We start from the raw sequence: 18,945 nt of genomic DNA, 5'->3' as shown, positions 1-18,945 counted from the left end.
AAAAAAAAAAAAAAAAAAAAAAAAAAAAAAAATATATATATATATATATATTTTCTTGGCAAAATCCAAGATAAGAGACGGTCAGAGAGCTTTTAGACAGTGATCACTAACAGCCAATATGGAGTTACCAAGAACAAGTCAGAGCCAACCAAGTTCATTTTTCCTTTGAAGATAGAAGTCCATATTGGCAGACCAGGGTGCTGCAGATATAGTAGTATTCCTTCATTCTTGCAAAGCATTTGATAAGGTCTCCTATAATCCCCCTGTGGAAAAGGCCAGATGCAGTGCCATTAGGTGGATTCATAAACTAGTTGACATATACTCAAAATAGTTCTGATTTCTAACTAAGTAACTTAGTCTAAATCCTCAACAGTGATGTTTAGCAATGCCTTGGTTGAAGCCAGAGAGAGTGAACTTGCCAAACCTGTGAAGGACAGAGCTGCAAGGTGTCATCAGATATCAGGCAGCAAGAATTTTGGGGGCAAGGTCAAGGAACTGGGAATCTATAAGAGGGTGCATGGGAAACTTAAGGACCGGAGATAGCTATGGGTCAAAGGCCAGGAAATCACTAAAAACAAGTATAAGAGGGTATAAGGAGCTGGACTGTCAAGAGCTGCAAGGAATAAGATAAAGTGAGTGGTCAACCGGTACAACCACCACCATCCCAAAGACTCAAAGGAATAAGAAATCAGGGGCAGAACAGAGGAGAGATGCAGAGAGAAAAGGAATCTGCAGGAACACTGTTGTCTCTCACCTTTGGGAGATAAATTCTGGAAGAAGTGGGCCCAGAACTGGATCATGCTCAAGAAAATCAATTGGCAGGAAACTGAAGGAACTGGAGTAGACTTAGGCAGAGGAGGTTCCCTGACAGGAAGTCATTGAAGAATGACTACAGCTCTCAACTGTACAAATAAACCTTTCAGCCCCACAATTCCCTGACTGTAAAATCTCAGCATGCCAGAACACTGGGCAAAAGCAACATGACAGGGATTAATGTGAAGTGTGGCATTGAGCATCCAAAAAATCAATTGCACAGAATTCAATTCAATTGCACAAGCATGGAATTGAAGGGACGTGGCTTGGAAGCTATTCCTTTGAAAACCAGCTCAGGATTTAGTTGGTCACCAGTTTCACCCAAGCCGACAGTGTGATTGAGCCTGCGAAAATGTTAACCCAATTTTGGGCTTTACTAGCATTCCTGGTGCATGTCCATTCCCCATGGTACTCAGCATTGGTGGAACTGTGTTCCTTTCTGGGTGCCACTATTTAGGAGGGTCACCATGAAATTGGACTCTGTCCAGAAAGCTCTCAGAGAAGTGAGAATTCAGAAAAACCCATCTATGAGGAATGGTCAATGGAACAGCTGTTTAGCCTGGAGGTCACTCTTCCAAAACTTTGCCATTTCATACAAAGTGGACTTGCTCGGGACTAGTTGGTGGGAGTCACAGGGAAGAAGGGCCATTCTTACATTTGGAACCACCCAACCATGAAACTGGCTGCTTTGAGAAAAAAACATGCTGACATGAAAATGCCCAACACACAGGCCCCACAGTGGCTCCTGTACTTTTATACCTGAATATCTTGGCATCTAGAACATATTATAAATCACCTACTTATATCCACTTCAGCCATCTAATATTTTAAAGAGACAATTCAAAGAATATGAGTTACTCATTATTCTAGAACTTCTAAGCTCTCCCCGGATTCTAAATTAATTCATCAGAAAGCAGCAGACCTCAGCTGATAAAATCTCTTTGTGCATGTTTTTTGCTGAACTAAGAGTTAATGTTTAAAAGGGCACTGAAAGGGACATGTTGGAAAACATTCCTATATCTTTTGGCAGTACCCTCTGTCCTGGGCTACACGCTGTCACTCATGAAGGCAGCAGGGATTACAAAGGTACAACAGCATAATACTAAGGAATGTGGGTTCTGGAGTCTACCTGGAAAACAACACAGCTTCACTGATTTCTGCATGTGAGACCATGGGCGTGTGAGGCCCATGGCATCATCTGTAAAAGGGGGATAATGAGTGTATCTTCCTCGTAGCATTTCCTTTTGGTGCAAATTAAATAAGACATTAAATACTGGCATTAATATTATTACAAATAATTAATGTATTATAGACAATGAATATAGACAATACAGATATACAAATTTAAATCAGAACCTTTTTCATAAAATTCTGTGTTCTAGAGAAGCAGTAATTAATGTTGCAACTGTGGATTTTAACATTCCTAATCAGTTTCAAGTAATTTGAGGACTCCAAGAATCGACCACAACAACGAGGCTCCTTGCTAAAGCAAGATATATATGGTCATTTTGCAATGTTTTTAAAATTCTTCGGGGCCAGGCGCAGTGGCTCACACCTGTAATCCCAGCACTTTGGGAGGCTGAGGCAGACGGACCCCTTGAGGTCAGGTGTTCGAGACCAGCCTGGCCATTATGGTGAAACCCCGCCTCTACCAAAAAATATAAAAATTAGTTGGGCATGGTGGTGCATGCCTATAATGCCAGCTACTTGAGGCTGAGGTGGGAGAATCGCTTGAACCCAGGAGGCGGAGGTTGTAGTGAGCCAAGATCATGCCACTGCACTCCAGCCTGGGTGACAGAGCAAGACTTCATCTCTAAGATAAGATAAGATAAGATAAGATAAGATAAGATAAGATAAGATAAGATAAGGTAAGATGAAATTATTCAGAGCAGTTCTGGTGAGAGGCCCAGGAGCAGGCTAGCCAATATTTAGGGCATTTCTCAGAGGTACTGATGGCCACAGACTGGGCTAATGGCAATTCTCCCTGAGAGACCTCCAGAGCACAATATTTACGTTCTTCTCTTCCTGGAAATCTTGTAGGAGTCTCAGGAGTGGTACTGGACACATACCAATTTTCACCTTCCCATACTTTTTATTATTTAAAGGATTCACCTCTATGCTGTTTCCCTCGCTCCCTGCATTAAGTATTTTCTTTTGCTCATTTCTTGGAAACAGATCAGGAAAAAACCTGCCTGATTAAGATTAAAATACTGTCCAATGAGAGATAACCAGCTAAATAAAAAGGACATCCTAACACCTGCACTATCATTTAAACTGATTAGATTTCCCTGTTTCCATATTGGTTTCATATTATTTAACAGACAAATTCTGTTAAGAATAGAAAACTTCCATTTATCGATACATAAAATACTTGGTCTGACATATTTATGGCAAACATCTTCATTCTAATTAGGTGGGTTTTTTCCTACTCTATTTCCAAGAAATAAAAACAAAAGATAACACTTGTCAAATACAGAGAGGAGACAACAATTTCTCTGCTTTCTAGTGTTATGAAATGTTTGGACCACAGAAGGTTTACATTTTCATGTAATCAAATCACCTTTGTTCCACTGTGCTTCCTTCCATGCCCTAAATGCGTAGGCAACCTTTCTACAGCCTGTGGTCAGACTGACATCCATCCATATTGTTTGCATTTTTAGAGTTGAGACCCGATTTTTTCCAAATACTTAAACAAATGTCCAAGTCTGATTTCTTGAATAATTGCCTTTTCTGCCACACATTTGGAATGCTATGTTTTTCACAAACTATACACACACACACACACACACACACACATAGTTTTATATATATATATATATATATATATGGTCTCTCTATAGATGTGGTCTCTCTCTCTATATATATATATATAATATGTGGTCTCTCTCTATATATATATGGTCTCTCTCTCTCTATATATATATAATATGTGGTCTCTCTCTCTATATATATGGTCTCTCTCTCTATATATATATGTGGTCTCTCTCTCTCTCTCTCTCTCTCTATATATATATATATATATGGTCTCTCTCTCTCTCTCTCTCTCTCTCTATATATATATATATATATATACAGTCTCAGTCACCCAGGCTGGAGTGCAGGGGTGTGATCTCAGCTCACTGCAACCTCGACTTCCTGGGCTCAAGTAATTCTCTCACCTAAGCCCCTGCCAGTTATAATCATTTTGTTTTTGTTTTTGTGTTTGTAGAGACGGAATTTTGCCATGTTGCCCAGGCTGGTCTTGAACTCCTCAGCTCAAGCTATCCACCATCCTCTGCCTCCCAAAATACTGGGATTACAGGCACGAGCCACCGCACCTGGCCTCACATACTATGTTCTTATACTAGCATCTACTCTTGAACTTTTTATCTGATTACATTGACATGTTCAACATTTCACCAATATAATACTGTTTTAATAATTGTAGCTTTGTTCGTTTTTAAATCTGCCTATCAAGGCCATCCTCATTATCCTTTTTAAAAAAGGTTTTCTTGATAAGTCTCACTTTGATAAACTTTGTTAAATCCAAATGAAAGTCCTGTAAGAGTTTGCTTGAATTTGTATTAAGTATATATATTAATATAATAACTGATATATTAATAATACTTAGTCTTCCCATCAAGGAACATAGTATGTATCTCCTTTTATGTTAACTTTTTTGTATATGTCAGTAATATTCTAGTTTCTTCCACATGAGGCTCACCTATCTCTTTCCCTTAAGGTTTTTGCATTTCATATAACCTTTGTCCTTAAAGAAATAGCTCTTGGACTTAACAACATTACAATCTTTCTGTTTTCCGGAGGATCATTTATATTTTAATTTTTATTACTTTATTCTGTTTTATGTTTGTTTTATTAATCTTTTCTTCTAGCTTCTTGCACTGAATATTTAATTGATTTACTTCTGTATTAAATGATAAAACCACTCAAGGCTATGAATTTTACTCTGAGTATAGCTTCAACTGCACAAAATTAGTTTTAAGAAGTACAGTTCTGGCCGGGCATGGTGGCTCACACCTGTAATCCCAGCACTTTGAGAAGCTGAGGCAAGTGGATGACCTGAGGTCAGGAGTTCAAGACCAGCCTGGCCAACATGGAGAAACCTGTCTCTACCAAAAATACAAAAATTAGCCTGGCATGGTGGCGGGTGCTTGTAATCCCAGCTACTTGGGAAGCTGAGGCAGGAGAATCACTTGAACCCAGGAGGTGGCGGTTGCAGTGAGCTGATATCACGACATTGTACTCCAGCCTGAGTGACAGGAGCGAGAGTCCATCTCAAGAAAAAATAAAAGAAGTACAGTTTTAATTTTCAATTATTTTCTAAATAGTCTATAATGACAATTTTGCTTTTTCTATTTGACCCCATCTTTACTTAGGAAATTACATTTTTATTTCCGAATGGCTGAATGGTTTTAATTAAATTTTAATAGTTATTAGCTTCTATTTTATTATATTCAGAAAAAGGGACCTGCACAGTTTTTCATTTGGGGAATTTATTGAGTTTTCTTGGTAGCTTGGTATGTGGTCAATTAAATTAGGTTATTACATGCATTATTAAAATTCCCTATGCCCCTCTTTTTTTAATTTGGTCTATTTGTGGCCAAGGCTAAGAAGTACATATTAAAGTTTCTCACAATGAAAATTTTCTATCAACTTTTGAAAAACTGTCTCCTTAGTAGCTTTTCCTTTGAAAATTTGATTATATACTTTCCCTAAATAATACATGAGGAGCTTCTCGGCCTGTGGTGGTTTAGGATTGCTGCTTTCTTCCTGTGCATCATCTATGCCACACCTTGCTGTGTGGTGAAACTCGGAGCCGATAAAACACTTTCATATCCAACATCTCATTTGGTCCTCCTAACAACCCATTAGACAGACAAGGCAGTTATTGTCATGACTCCTAACAACCCATTAGACAGACAAGGCAGTTACTGTCATGACCACTATTTTACAAAAGTGAAACTGAGACTAAATGATTTTCCCAAAGTCATGCCACTCAAACCTGTCTTAAAAGTCCAGTTTGGTGCCCTTACCATCATCCTACTGTATATAGTCATAGGTCTATCTCCTCAGCTGGGCCAGACATCCTGGAGGCCTGCACCATATCTGTTTCCTCCACAGTACTTGCATGGAGGAGGTCTTCAGATAACACGGACTGACTGGACAGCCACTGCCGGGCAGCTGTCACCCTCCACCGTCTGTCTTCCCTGCTTACTTTATGAGGGATATCCTCTGGGGGAACAGGGTCTTAGCGCCAAGAATGGTGAAACTAACACACAGGACATAGAAAGAGATTTACCGATGTGCAGCGAACAACTGTGATTGAAAGAGACTCTTCCGCTTCCCTGAAAAAAGAAAGAATAAAGAAAAAAATTTAGTCGTTCTGTGTGATGGATGCACGTGCATGTACACACGTGTGAGCATGTGTGTTAGGGTCAAAAAGACTGGCAGAATGAGTATAAAGCAGCCTCCTTTGCCTTAGTTTTTTCGGTTCAGCAAAACTGAGAAAGATATTGGGAAATGCAGCAACCTACAAAGGAACTTAAGCTGACCCAGAGAGCTCCTCCCACCTGGAGGGAATCTTCATACGGCCACCTCCACCATCTAGTCTATATCTACAGCCACAACATTAATTAAGACACTTAGCCTTAATTTAGTCCCATACAATGAAGAACTCATCCAGTGACTACTAGTTAGATTTATGTCCCCCAATTTTTTTTTCTTTTTTTTTTTTTTTTTTTTTTTTTGGAGACAGAGTATTGCCCTATTGCCCAGGCTGGAATGCAATGGCACAATCTTGGCTCACTTCAACCCCTGCCTTCCCGGTTCAAACAATTCTCCTGCCTCAGCCTCCTGAGTAGCTGAGACTACAGGTGCCCGCCACCACACCCAGCTAATTTTTGTATTTTTAGTAGAGATGGGATTTCATCATGTTGGTCAGGCTGGTCTCAGACTCCTGACCTCGTGATCTGCCTGCCTCGGCCTCCCAAAGTGCTTGGATTACAGGTGTGAGCCACTGCTCCTGATCCTAAAATATTTTTAAGAGAAAATATGGCAATAACACAGATAAGTTAGGTTGCTCTTTCAGAAAACTCATGCTAAACATTTCACTAAATGGAATGAATGTCTGTGGATAACATTTATCAGATAAAAGCCAAAGGGTTTATGGTGTTTGGGCACACAAAGTGTAATGAGCCCAATCATATAATCAAGATAGTGGACATCTCTGTCTTGCATTATCTCTTAGATTTCAAAAGTGATCAAATCAAGCAGATAACTGCCAAACCTCTACTTCATATTAGCGGGCAGAACAGAGAAAATCGATTCATATTTTCCTTTCTCTTTGCCACTGCTATCATGGAGAAGCAGTTTGCAAAATAATTTCATTTGACTTCTTGCAATATGAACATTTAGGCCAATTGCTGCTGGTATGTTATTTCCTCAAATGGATAAACTCAACCCAAGATGTCTAAGTGTCTGGGGACTTCCTCTTTTCCATTTTAAAAAAGAACAGGCCTTTTCTGAGATAAATCACAATAAACCAAAGTGCAAAGGCTCTAAAAGGACATATCGGCCTCGGAGCTATTTGGAGGAATTTGAGATGTTTTCTTGGCATTGTTGTATCATTTTGTTTTGCTTTGTGTTTTACCTTTACATGTGACACTGAATAATACATGCTGTTTTTAGACACTGGGAGCTAAGCTAAAAAAAATTAAGGTGTCCTGGGATTCTCACAAGCAAAACACAGCAGAGGTCACAAACGCACAGCACACCTCAAGTCACACACCCCTGCTCAGAAGCCTTCAACTGCTCGCCCTTCCAGGAGGAGAATCGCACTGAAACGTGCTGTGCTGGCATTCAAGACCCTCTATCACCTGGACTTCACTCCCTAGAATGTTTCTTCAGGCAAACTGAACTGCTCAGCAGCCCCTACTTCCCGCCCTGTTGCTTCTGCTTACCCCTTTGCCTGAATCACCCTTCACCTCCATCTTCTGGACCAAATTTTACCCAGCATTAAAGACACAACTGAAATATTCCTGCGCCCTTCTCTGTTTTGTCAACTTACAACTTCTGCCCAAGTTGGAGGACTCTCCAGCATTTACAGTGCATTTCCTCGGCTTTTCTTTTCTTTTTTTTTTGAGATGGAGTCTTGCTCTGTCGCTCAGGCTGGAGTGCAGTGGTACAATCGTGGCTCATTGCAACCTCTGCCTCCCGGGTTCAAGCGATTCTCCTACCTCAGCCACCCGAGTAGCTGGGATGGGGAGACCACTTGAGCCCAAGAGTTCGAGACCAGCCTGGGCAACATAGCAAGACCCCATCTCAAAAAAAGGGGAAAAAAGAATTAATACCACCCCAAAGCCAGATCAGCCATTCATAAAAAAGCACAAACTGAATTGTATATATATCTTCAAGTTAGCTTTCACCTACCTCTGCTTCTCATCTCTCTTTATATTATCTCTCTATATATAATGTTGAATTTCATTCAACATTAGAACAATGCTGAATGAAAAATTTAAAATCCAAAGCTTGCATGTGTCCTTAAAATGTCTGCTTGTCCTCTTCACTCCTATTAATGGCACTCCTCCACCTTAAAGTCTAGGTTGCCAATTCCCAGCGCTAACCATATTCACTCATTTAACTGAGCACCCACTGAGTCCTGGTCTCAGGAAACCATTGTCTAGGTAGAAAGTGAGGCATTTCCATGTCGCAATGACACCAGACAGAAAGTTTGGAGGTGCTACATCAATGAAACTACATATATGCCAACCAAGATGCACCTGCAATTATATTTAAGAAGAGATATCAAGAGGGATAAAGAAGAACAGATTTGGTATCAATTTAGTTCAATCTTTGGCATATGTCACAATGTGTCTATAAATCCTGAGAGGGTAGGGCCTATGGGTTATTTATGATCATTGCATTCCCTGCAGTGCTTAGCACGGTGTCTTGGGCATGGCAGGACTTTGACAAATACAGCACTCTGTGCCTCCCAAGCTCTTTTGTAGGCAAGTGAGAGAGACTGGACTACAACAGCCACTAACAAGAAGCCGTTTTAATAGATAAAAACAGCCGTTCTAAAACAAGGCTGTTTTTGCTGCTTTAAAGGATACTTAGCCTTATTAAAATCAGGGGATCAGTTATGCCATTCCTGTTGCCCATCTTTGTTCTTTGATAATCTGTGCAATTCTGTATATGATGGAAGTCCATTTAGTACCTGAGAATATCGACTGCTCGTTCCCAGGAAAGGTCTTCGGCAGGCTCATTGTTCATTTGGAGGATCTGATCACCAGGGAAAAGCTTGCCATGTGCAGAGCCTCCTGTTGGACAGAAAATAAGTAATTGGTGCTCACACCGGGAGGACCCAGGCTCCATGTGTAATAGCAGCACAGCTAAATGGCAGCCTGATCCAGTCCCCAGGGGCACTGGCTCACTACCCCACCTTCAGTCAGGCTTGGGCTCATGTGGATCTTAATTTTCCTGTTTATAAACCATGGATAAGATACCTATCATCTATCACCAACTTCCGGGGATGTTAGAAGACTGTCCTGAGAAAGAAAACTAGCAGGAACCTTCTAAATCAACAGAGTTGGCCAGTAAATCTACTCCATTCATCTCTAAAAAACTCTGGTGTGTGTGTGTGTGTAAATAGAAATTAATATATTTTAACGAATCCCAGATTAACACACCTCAAGTATGAAGACAAGCACTGGACTTTCCCCACCTGCTCCTCTCCACCCTGGTACAGCCTATATTTCACAAGGTTCAAGTGAAAACAAATCAATAGTTTCTATTACTGCCTGACCAGAAAGTATCCCCAGCTAGGAGCAGGTGGGGTTCAAAGAGGAGGGCTAGCTTAGCCAAATACTTTCACTGCCCCTGAGACCAGCCAAGGAGCCACGGGTGGGCAAAGCCCTAGCCAAGGCCAGTGGGAGCCTGGGGTTTGGAGCGGCAAGTGCGCTTGAGGCTGCTCCCTCCCAGCATCAAAGTAAGGTGCAAAGCCCAAGACAGAATTAGGTGTGCCTTTTCTAACTTCCCAGGGTAGGATTTTCTGCATTTTGTTGTAGGATAGAGAGATCAGGGAGATTTGGGGCTATTTCCCCTTAAGAAACCAAACTTCTTTCTCATTTCCCAGTCATCTCCTACCTGCTGTGACAGCCACCACTGTAAGGGGAAGGCTCTCAGAAATGTGAAATCCGTAGTCCTGGAGGAGGGTGTCTTTGTCTATCTTTACTGTGTGCCGCACAGGGATGAGGGTCTGAGTTGGGTTCCTGGCGGGCTCATCAGCTGCAGCAACTTTAGCCCTGGAAGAGAACGAGTATGTAAAAAACAGAAAGAGAAGACTCTAGTTGTTGGTCATGAACTGGGTCGGCCCTAAGCATCATGGAGAAAGATGCAAGCTGAGCAGACACCATCTCTCCTCTTGAGATAAATAAGACACAAATGCCACTAGCAGAACTTAGGACTGTCCTCTAAAAGAGAAGTCATATAGACAGGCATTCTTAATGAGCTAATGTTAAATATCTAGAAAGCGCCCATGAAGTGCTATGGACACACAGAGAAGGGGGAGAGCAGTTTCAACTTTGTAGGGCAGGGAATAGGGAATCAGGGACACATCTGGTACTTGGAAGAGGTGGCATTTGAGCTGCACTCTGAGACATGTCTAGGGTATGCCTATATAGCCCAGATCCTGGCACACAGAAGATATTCAATAACTGCTGCTGAGTGAATTGATGGATGGATGGATGGATGGATGGACTGACAGAAGGACAGGCAGACAGGCATCCCAGGCAGGACGTACTGCTGGAGTCAGAGGTACAGCAGAGGAAAAACATGGACGGTGAACAGAAACAAGGAGTTGTCAGGTTCAGGTGTTTGATGATGGATAATTTTATAGCAAGATTTTGTCTTTGGTGATTTTTTCTTTGTTTCTTTATGATGAATTTTGCTTCCCTTTAAGCTTTGTAACTGCAAGGATTCCAATATAAAATCTCGGATAGCAAGGACTCCCTCATATCAATCTTTAAAACATGTATGTTCTTTAAAAGCAGGAAAGTTATATTTTCTCTCTCTCAAATAATTTTAGGGAGTGACACTTTTAGGGAGTGACAAAGCGAGTCACAAGTTATTCTTCATTTGTCTGTGGCAAATGATTTTTCCCTCTAACAGTCAGTGGTTCTTTCTGAGGAAGATCAAATAGTGATAGAATGAGGTGATTATTGTCATTATAAACAACAGAAATGTGAAGGAGTAACAGCTGTCTTGGGGCTCTGCAGTTAAGGTCTATCATTTATTCTCATCCATTTACCAAACACTGTCAGGAACTCTGCCTAATGCAATAGGCCCTCCCTTATCTGAAAATCATCTCTCTCTTTTATAACGATCTCCAGTTTCAGCAAGGATCCGGAAATATGAAAAAGTGTCTCACAGAGCCAAAATGTAAGTGACAAGCACAAGTCCAAAGTCTTGTGTACATTATCCACCAAGGATCCCCCCAGGCCATGAGTTAGAGCAAATTTAGGCTATGTATGAATAGATGACCCAGCCCACACAACCTAGAAGCAGAGAGAGTCTTTCTTCGAGGCCAGCATGCAGGTAATACTGAGCTGGAGCAGCAGAGAGACCTAACGAGAGGGAAGAAACAGAAAACTGAAAATTCACACTGAATAAAGCCCATAGCTCTTCTTGACTTTTTTCATTCTTTCTTTTTCTTTTTTTCTTTTTTATTTTTTTGAGATAGGGTTTTACTCTGTCACTCAGGCTAGAGTGCAGTGGCATGATCTCAGCCCACTGAAGCCCCCCACTCCTGGGTTCAAGTGGTTCTCATGCCTCAGCCTCCCAAGTAGCTGGGACTACAGGCTTGTGCTACCACACTCGGTTAATTTTTTGTATTTTTAGTAGAGATGGGGTTTCACCATGTCATCCAGGATGGTCTCAATCTTCTGAGCTCAAGTGATCTGCCCTTCGTCCTCCCAAAGTGCTGGAATTACAGGCATGAGCCACCACACCCAGCCTATACCTGATTTTTAAAAAACTTTTAAAGCTATAAAAAGGTTTTTCTAAATGCAATAAACAGTACTCTACACTAAAAGTCACAAATCAACATTTGACATTACAGGTGCAGTGCCTCATGCCTGTAATCCCAGCATTTTGGGAGGCTGAGGCTAATCACTTGAGTCCGGGAGTTCAAGACCAGCCTGGGCAACATGGCAAAACCCTGTCTCTACTAAAAATACAAAAAAATAGCTGGACGTGGTGGTGTACACCTGTGGTCCCAGCTACTCAGGAGGCTGAGGTTGCAGTGAGCTGAGATCACGCCACTGCTCTCCGGCCTGGGTGACAGAGTGAGACTATCTCAAAAACAAACAAACAAACAAACAAACAAACAAACAATTTGGTGTTAAATTTTTTTAACAACAGGATAAGGATACCCTAGACTTACTTCTATTTAATGTAGTAGGTTAAATGCTAACAACAGTTATCAGGGAAGGAAAAATGAAAAGAGGAATAATGAGCATAGGAATGGAAAAGTACCACCTTATTTTTTGTTTTGTAGCAGATGACATTCACACAGAAAATGATGAACAAAGAAAATTTCCAGTGCCAAAAGATAAGTTTAGTGGAGATGCAGGATAGAAACACAAAACACAGCCACAAAAAGCATTAAACAATTCATTAAAAGCAGATTAGCTGAATGTACATTCGTTGTTAGGCATTCTTAATGAGTGAATGCTAAATATCTAGAAAATGCCAAGAAAGGATTCAAGTAACAAAACTAGTGAGGTGTACTAATGTAATGCAGGGGAAGAAGGATTTATTTAAAGTAAATAATATAACTTTCCTTAAAGCAATAAAGGAAGACACAATAATTGGGTTAAAGTTATGCTGGGTTCCTGGATGGAAACACTAAGTATCAAAAAAAAAAAAAAAAAAGTTCTAAATTAAACAGAGATTTAATGTAATATCAATAAAAAATCCTTCCAGATTAAAAAACTTGACAAATTGATGGTAATCACAGCAATAACAACAATAATAATAACATTTATGAATACTAACTATATTTTAGGGAGTGGTTTAACATATATATATATATATCAGTCAACCCTCAAAATAGACTTGTGAGGTGGGTACAATTATTATTCCTGTTTTATAGGTAAAAAGACTAAATCTTGCTCTGAGAGATTTTAACTTGCTTAAAGACACACAGCTGGGAAGCAGGTGTCAAATTGGGGCTACTTTCTTCAATAGGCACACTAGCGCAACTTCTAGAGCAGTGCGGTCCAAATGAAATACACATACCGCAGATGTAAATTTAAGTCTTCTAATAGCTACATAAAAACAGGGAAAAAAAAGTGAAATAAATTTTAATAACATATATTTTATTTAACTCAATATATCCAAAATAGTATCATCATTTCAACTTGTAATACACAAAATTATTGATGATTTTGCATTCTTTCATATTAAGTCTTTGAAACCAGCATCTATTTCACACTTACAGCACATATCAATTTGAACTCTAAATTTCTATCAGAAATACTTAGATTTCAGAAAAGTTACAGTTGAAAAGCAAGCACTCCTTTCAGACAAAGGCAATAATCGAAACTGCATGGTGTGGCTTTCACCAATGAAATTGAATAGAAATTCTAGAAAGTCCTTTAAGTGTCTGGAAGTTTCCTAAAAGACTAAACATGGTGTACAACATGATCCAGCAATTCCACTCCTGGGTATGGACTGGAGAGAAATGAAAATATATGTCCACACAAAAACTTACACATGAATATTTATAGCAGCATTTTCTATAAATATCCAAAAGTGAAAACAACTCAAATGTCCATCAATTAATGACATGGATAAATAAAATACAGTATTCCACAACAGAATATTTGGCAATGAAAAGGAATGAAACATGGATGAATCTGGCTAAGTGAAAGCCAGTCACAAATGACCACATATTGTATGATTCCATTAATGTGAAATATCTAGAATAGACTAATCTATAGAGACAGAAAGTAGATTAGTGGTTGTCCAAGGCTTCAGGGAGGGAGGTTTGGGAAGTTTGGGAGTCACTGCTAATAGGTATGGGTTTCTTTTGTGGGAGATGAAAACCTTCCAAAATGGACTCATGACAGTTGCAGATCTCTTGTGAATACACTAAGAACCATTGAACTGTACACTTCAAATGGGTGAATTGTATGGTATCTAAATTATCTATCAATAAAGCAGTTGAAAATAAGTAAATAAAAAAATCCTGAAGTGGGGAAAGCCTATAATACAAATATATGAAGAATGGGCTTAAATACATATAGCAGATACCCACATCTCACATGCTCAAAGCAAGTGAATTGACAACTCTCACATGAAGAAAGCAAGCTGGAAATTAACACAGAAAATGTACAACCTTATTAAAGAAGCACACCCGAAAGGGCTATGGAGTACTATTATGTGTCATACCAAATATGAATAAAAATAATAAGGCCCAACCGTACTAGTCCTGAGATTAAAGCATGACAATACAAACTGGCAATTCAATCTCTCTAGGAAATCACTGGTGAAACTGTAACATTAATTTAAACTTTAAATTTGATCTTCTGTTTCCATGTTGACTGGTATTCCATGAAGTGATGACCACAAAGGAAAAAATACCATATTGTTTATCTTGGACCATGAGTTCCTAGAAGACAAGGGTGGCACCCATTCATCTCCGTGTCTCCCATGCCTAGTAAAGTTCTAGAATAGAGTATGAGCTCAATAAACCCTGGCTCTTGAGTATTGAAAAATATCAATCTCAGCTTTATTTAGAATAGTGAGAAAACTCAAAACAACCTGACAGGGAATAGATAAACCAAACACAACAAAGAATGACCTCGAAGACCCTACATCAAAAAGTATTATGGGCCTACAAGCTTCAGACATACAAAGAAACACAACCTAGAAAATACCCTTCCGTAGCACTGTGTAAGCTATTGTTTACCCTTCCTAAGTGAGAGCTGGAATTATTCTCCTCCTAATAATTCCCCACCACCCACAGAACAAAAGCCAAACTCCTCAACCTTGCCCTCATGGACTTGTGTCCTGAGGCTTCAGTCCCTAGCCAGCATCCACCCACCACTCCCCTTCCCAGGCCTTCACTCCAGACTGATCTTATCTACTACACCAGTTTTACCCCTGGGCCTCAGCTCACACAACTACCTCTGCAGAAAGTGTGAGGCCAAGTCAAGGTCCAGCTCAAAGGTCACATCTTTCTTATCTGATTTCCTAGCCAGATGTAAATTCTCTCATCTTGGAGCTCTGACCCTCTCTTATGGCCCCGAGTACCCAAACCTTTCTTTAAAGTTATCTAACTCCATATATTGTTACCATTAACAGATTGTTTATTCCTTGGAAACAGGAATCACATTTTATTCACCTCTGCATTTCTCACATTGTCAAATGAAGATCTTTGCTCACAGGAAGCAACAGTGCTTATTGGGCAAATAAACGAGCAAAATACTTACACATCTAATATGGTACTGCTAATATAGTTGTACCTCTAATATAATTAGCAAAAGGTGAAAATGCATACACAACAAGTAATAAACAGCAATTTGAATATAAGTAACAGAGATGAAAGTTTGTCATTTTCCTTTTGTTTGCTCAACCCTATGACTATTGCCCTAATCAGAACTTATCTTCTCCAGGTCTCAGAGCTCAGTAAATGGTATCATAGGGATAATGACAATTGCTCAAGCCAGAATCCCAGAGTCATCCTTGACTTTCCCTGACTCTCATCCTTCAAATCACTCACAACATGAGATCTCAAAAAGGGTCAATTTCTTTCCATCTCCACAGCCACCATTCTGTTTCAGGCCCCCCATCACCAGCCCTATTGACAGGTTTCTACTAGGCTACTAACTGGTCTCCCCACTTTCCATTCTCGTCTCTCCTGAATGATTCTCCATCTAGCCGCCAGACTGATTTTATAAACACAATTCTGTTCCTGTGTCTCCCCTGACTGAACGGCCTAATCCAAAATCCTGAATATGGCTTAATACAGCTCCTGCCCATCACTCCAGCCTCCAGGACCAAGCCATTCATTCTCTTTGATATTTTTGTTCCAGCCAAACTAGTCTCCTCTAAGTTCCTCAAACACATTGGCCTTTGGACAAGCTCTTCCCTCTGTCTAGAATGACTCACCTGCCTCCAAAACACACACACACACACACACACACACACACACACACAACTTCCCCAACATATCCAATCATGCTCTCTACCTGCCCAACTCCTATTCAGTCTTCGGATTTTGGTGGAAATATCTCCTTCTACTAAATGCACCTACAGACCAGTGCAAAGTCTCTTGTTCTCTCTGGACTAGTTTGTGTAGCAAGAACCACATATTTCTTGTCTCATGTGCTGAACTCAGTACCTGTCATAGAGTAGGGCTTAATAATTGTTTGGAGAACAAAAGAAAGAACAAACCTTACTACAGGGTTTCAACAGAATCCATTTTGATGGTTTTCAAATGGGCAGGCTCCGTTATCTTCCATTTAGAAGAGTGCGGTCCTCCACAATGGTGGACAAATAACATTGCACTGTATTGACTAATCCCTGGACAGTGTCAGTGGCTTTGGCCCAAAGTCTGGATTTGACATTTTCCCCAAAGGCCATGTTCTAGCTTTTGTTTGGAAAGGGATTAACCTAAGTACATGACCAAACCATGGCCTCTCCTCATAGAGAACATTTAATATTGACAGTAAGCTAAAGGAAATGATCTCTGTAACAAAATTTCCTCCTCTGAAGCATCTTATAAATATCAAACTAAGCACTGATCTCAAAACATATTTCTGCTGCCTTTGTAATCGTTTCAAACCATAAACGTGAGGTCATTTCTGTGATCTTACACTGGAAGAACAGAAGCCCTATAGTTACACTAATTAAATTCCTGTCAGATAACTGGATCTCCCCTAAGGTAGAACCAGAACAAACATGTTACATTTATCATGAAAACAGTCTCATGTAGATGAACTCTACTTTTCATAGCTCATAAGTTTATATTGAGCTGGTTAATAACACTGAAAAGGAAAACTACCAGATGAATACTGATTGCACTTCAAATATTCTCTGGCTTTCTATCTGTTCTCTGATATGTTGGAAAATATACTCTACCTCTATCCTGTAACAACAAAGAATTCACCTCTGAGTTCCAGCAGGATGTGGAGAAACAATTTTGAATCTATGTTTAAACACTTTATTATGTTCAGCTTGAGTGATTTTAAAAGCTAAATCTGGTATAAACTGGATTTCATAATGTAAAGACTATTCAGAGAAAGCAGAAATAGAGGCAGTAGTCTGTACCAGAAGGAAATGTAGCATATAATCACAATCATGGGAATGTGCTTGTGGTTGTAACAATTTCTAGGGGGCCATTCACGGTGGAGATTGTGAGGGCAGTGCTCCTACAGTTGAAAGGAGAAATTCTTCCATTATTACTTTAAAAACAGGATTCAGGAAATAATGGCAACTCCGCAGATGTAGTCCAGGAGCCTTCCAGACTATCCTCAAATCTTTCTACTTTTGCCTATAGGTCAAGACATAATAAAAAAAATTGGTGGCTGAAAGGGTCTTTCTACACCATTAATAGTATTAGAAAGGTCAATAATATTAGAAAGGTTTTAACCAAAACCATTTTTAAAATTAGTACATAGACTACTTATAATTGTAATAACCAAGTAAGTTTGGAAAGTGTGTAAAACCAGCAGCAAGGGCTTCTGAAACTAACATGCCAAAATGTGTGTATATGTGTGTGTGTGTGTACATATGTGTGCCTTGTGTGCCTATGTGCACACATGCGTGGGTGTGTACACATGTATGCATGTATGTGCCTTGTGTCATTGTGTGTGTAGACATGCATGTATGTTCATTAGTATTAACATTCAAGATAAATTCAAAGAAATCATCTTTTCAAGATACAACCAAGCAGTGAAGAAAGCACAAAGTCACATAAAGTTCTTTATGCTTCTTTAGATCTTGCTCTATAAAGCCAACATTTCTAGATTAAGCATAAGAGAATTTAGTAAATCTTGGTGGGGTGCGGTGGCTCATGCCTGTAATCCTAGCACTTTGGGAGTCTGAGGTGGGCAGATCACTTCAGATCAGGAGTTCAAGACCAGCCTGGGCAACATGGTGAAACCCCATCTCTTCCAAAAATACAAAAATTAGCTGGGTGTGGTGGCGCACGCCTGTAATCCCAGCTACTCAGGAGGCTGAGGCACGAGAATCACTTGAACCCGGGAGGTGCCAGTTGCAGTGAGCCAAGATCGCAACACTGTACTCCAGCCTGGGCAACAGAGCAAGACCCTATCTCAAAAAAAAAAAGAAAAAGAAAAAAAGAGACAGAGTGAATTCAGTAAATCTCATGCTTATTTGTTTTAATAGTATAATAAAATGATTCTAAAGTTCATATGACAGAATAGATGGGCAAGAATAAAAGCATTGAAAATGAAGAGTAATAAAAGCTTAGTTTAATAGGTAATGAGGCTGGTCACGGTGGCTCACGCCTGTAATCTCAGCATTTTGGGAGGCTGAGGCCAATGGATCACTTGAAGTCAGGAGTTCGAGACCAGCCTGGCCAACGTGATGAAACACTGCCTCTACTAAAAACACAAAAATTAGGCTGGGCATGGTGGCTCACGCCTATAATCCTAGCACTTTGGAAGGTCAAGGCGGGCGGATCACCTGAGGTCAGGAGTTTGAGACCAGTCTGACCAACATGGAGAAACCCCGTCTCTACTAAAAATACAAAAATTAGCCAGGTGTGGTGCCACATGCCTGTAACTCCAGCTACTCGGGAGGCTGAGGCAGGAGAATCACTTGAACCCACGAGGCGGAGGTAGTGGTGAGCCAAGGTCACGCTGTTGTTGCACCCTAGCCCTGGCAACAAGAGTGAAACCCATCTCAAAAATAAATAAATAAATAAATAGAAAAATTAGCCGGGTGTGGTGGTGCATGCCTGTAATCCCAGCTATGTGGGTGGCTGAAGCAGGAGAATCGCTTGAACCCAGGAGGTGCAGGTTGCAGTGAGCCAAGATCACACCACTGCACTCCAGACTGGGCTACAGAGGGAAACTGTATCTCAAAATAAAAAATAAAAGG

At 40.2% G+C, this 18,945-nt stretch overlaps 1 protein-coding gene across 1 annotated transcript in view; it reads right to left on the bottom strand.

Annotated features, from left to right (window-relative positions):
- The window catches only part of FRMPD1 (FERM and PDZ domain containing 1), a 58,800-nt gene that overhangs the window by 26,735 nt on the left and 13,120 nt on the right, over window positions 1-18,945 (bottom strand). Inside the window, 4 exon segments of the mRNA XM_017853534.1 lie at window positions 213-263; window positions 6,113-6,158; window positions 9,029-9,131; window positions 9,958-10,115. Coding sequence (XP_017709023.1) covers window positions 213-263; window positions 6,113-6,158; window positions 9,029-9,131; window positions 9,958-10,115 — 358 coding nt within the window.

Source organism: Rhinopithecus bieti, unplaced genomic scaffold (assembly GCF_001698545.2).
Source record: "Rhinopithecus bieti isolate Rb0 unplaced genomic scaffold, ASM169854v2 scaffold_36417, whole genome shotgun sequence".
Classification (NCBI taxonomy): Eukaryota; Metazoa; Chordata; class Mammalia; order Primates; family Cercopithecidae; genus Rhinopithecus; species Rhinopithecus bieti.
The sequence above is the reverse complement of the archived record's forward strand: the minus strand, read 5'-3'. Positions and strand labels throughout refer to the sequence as shown.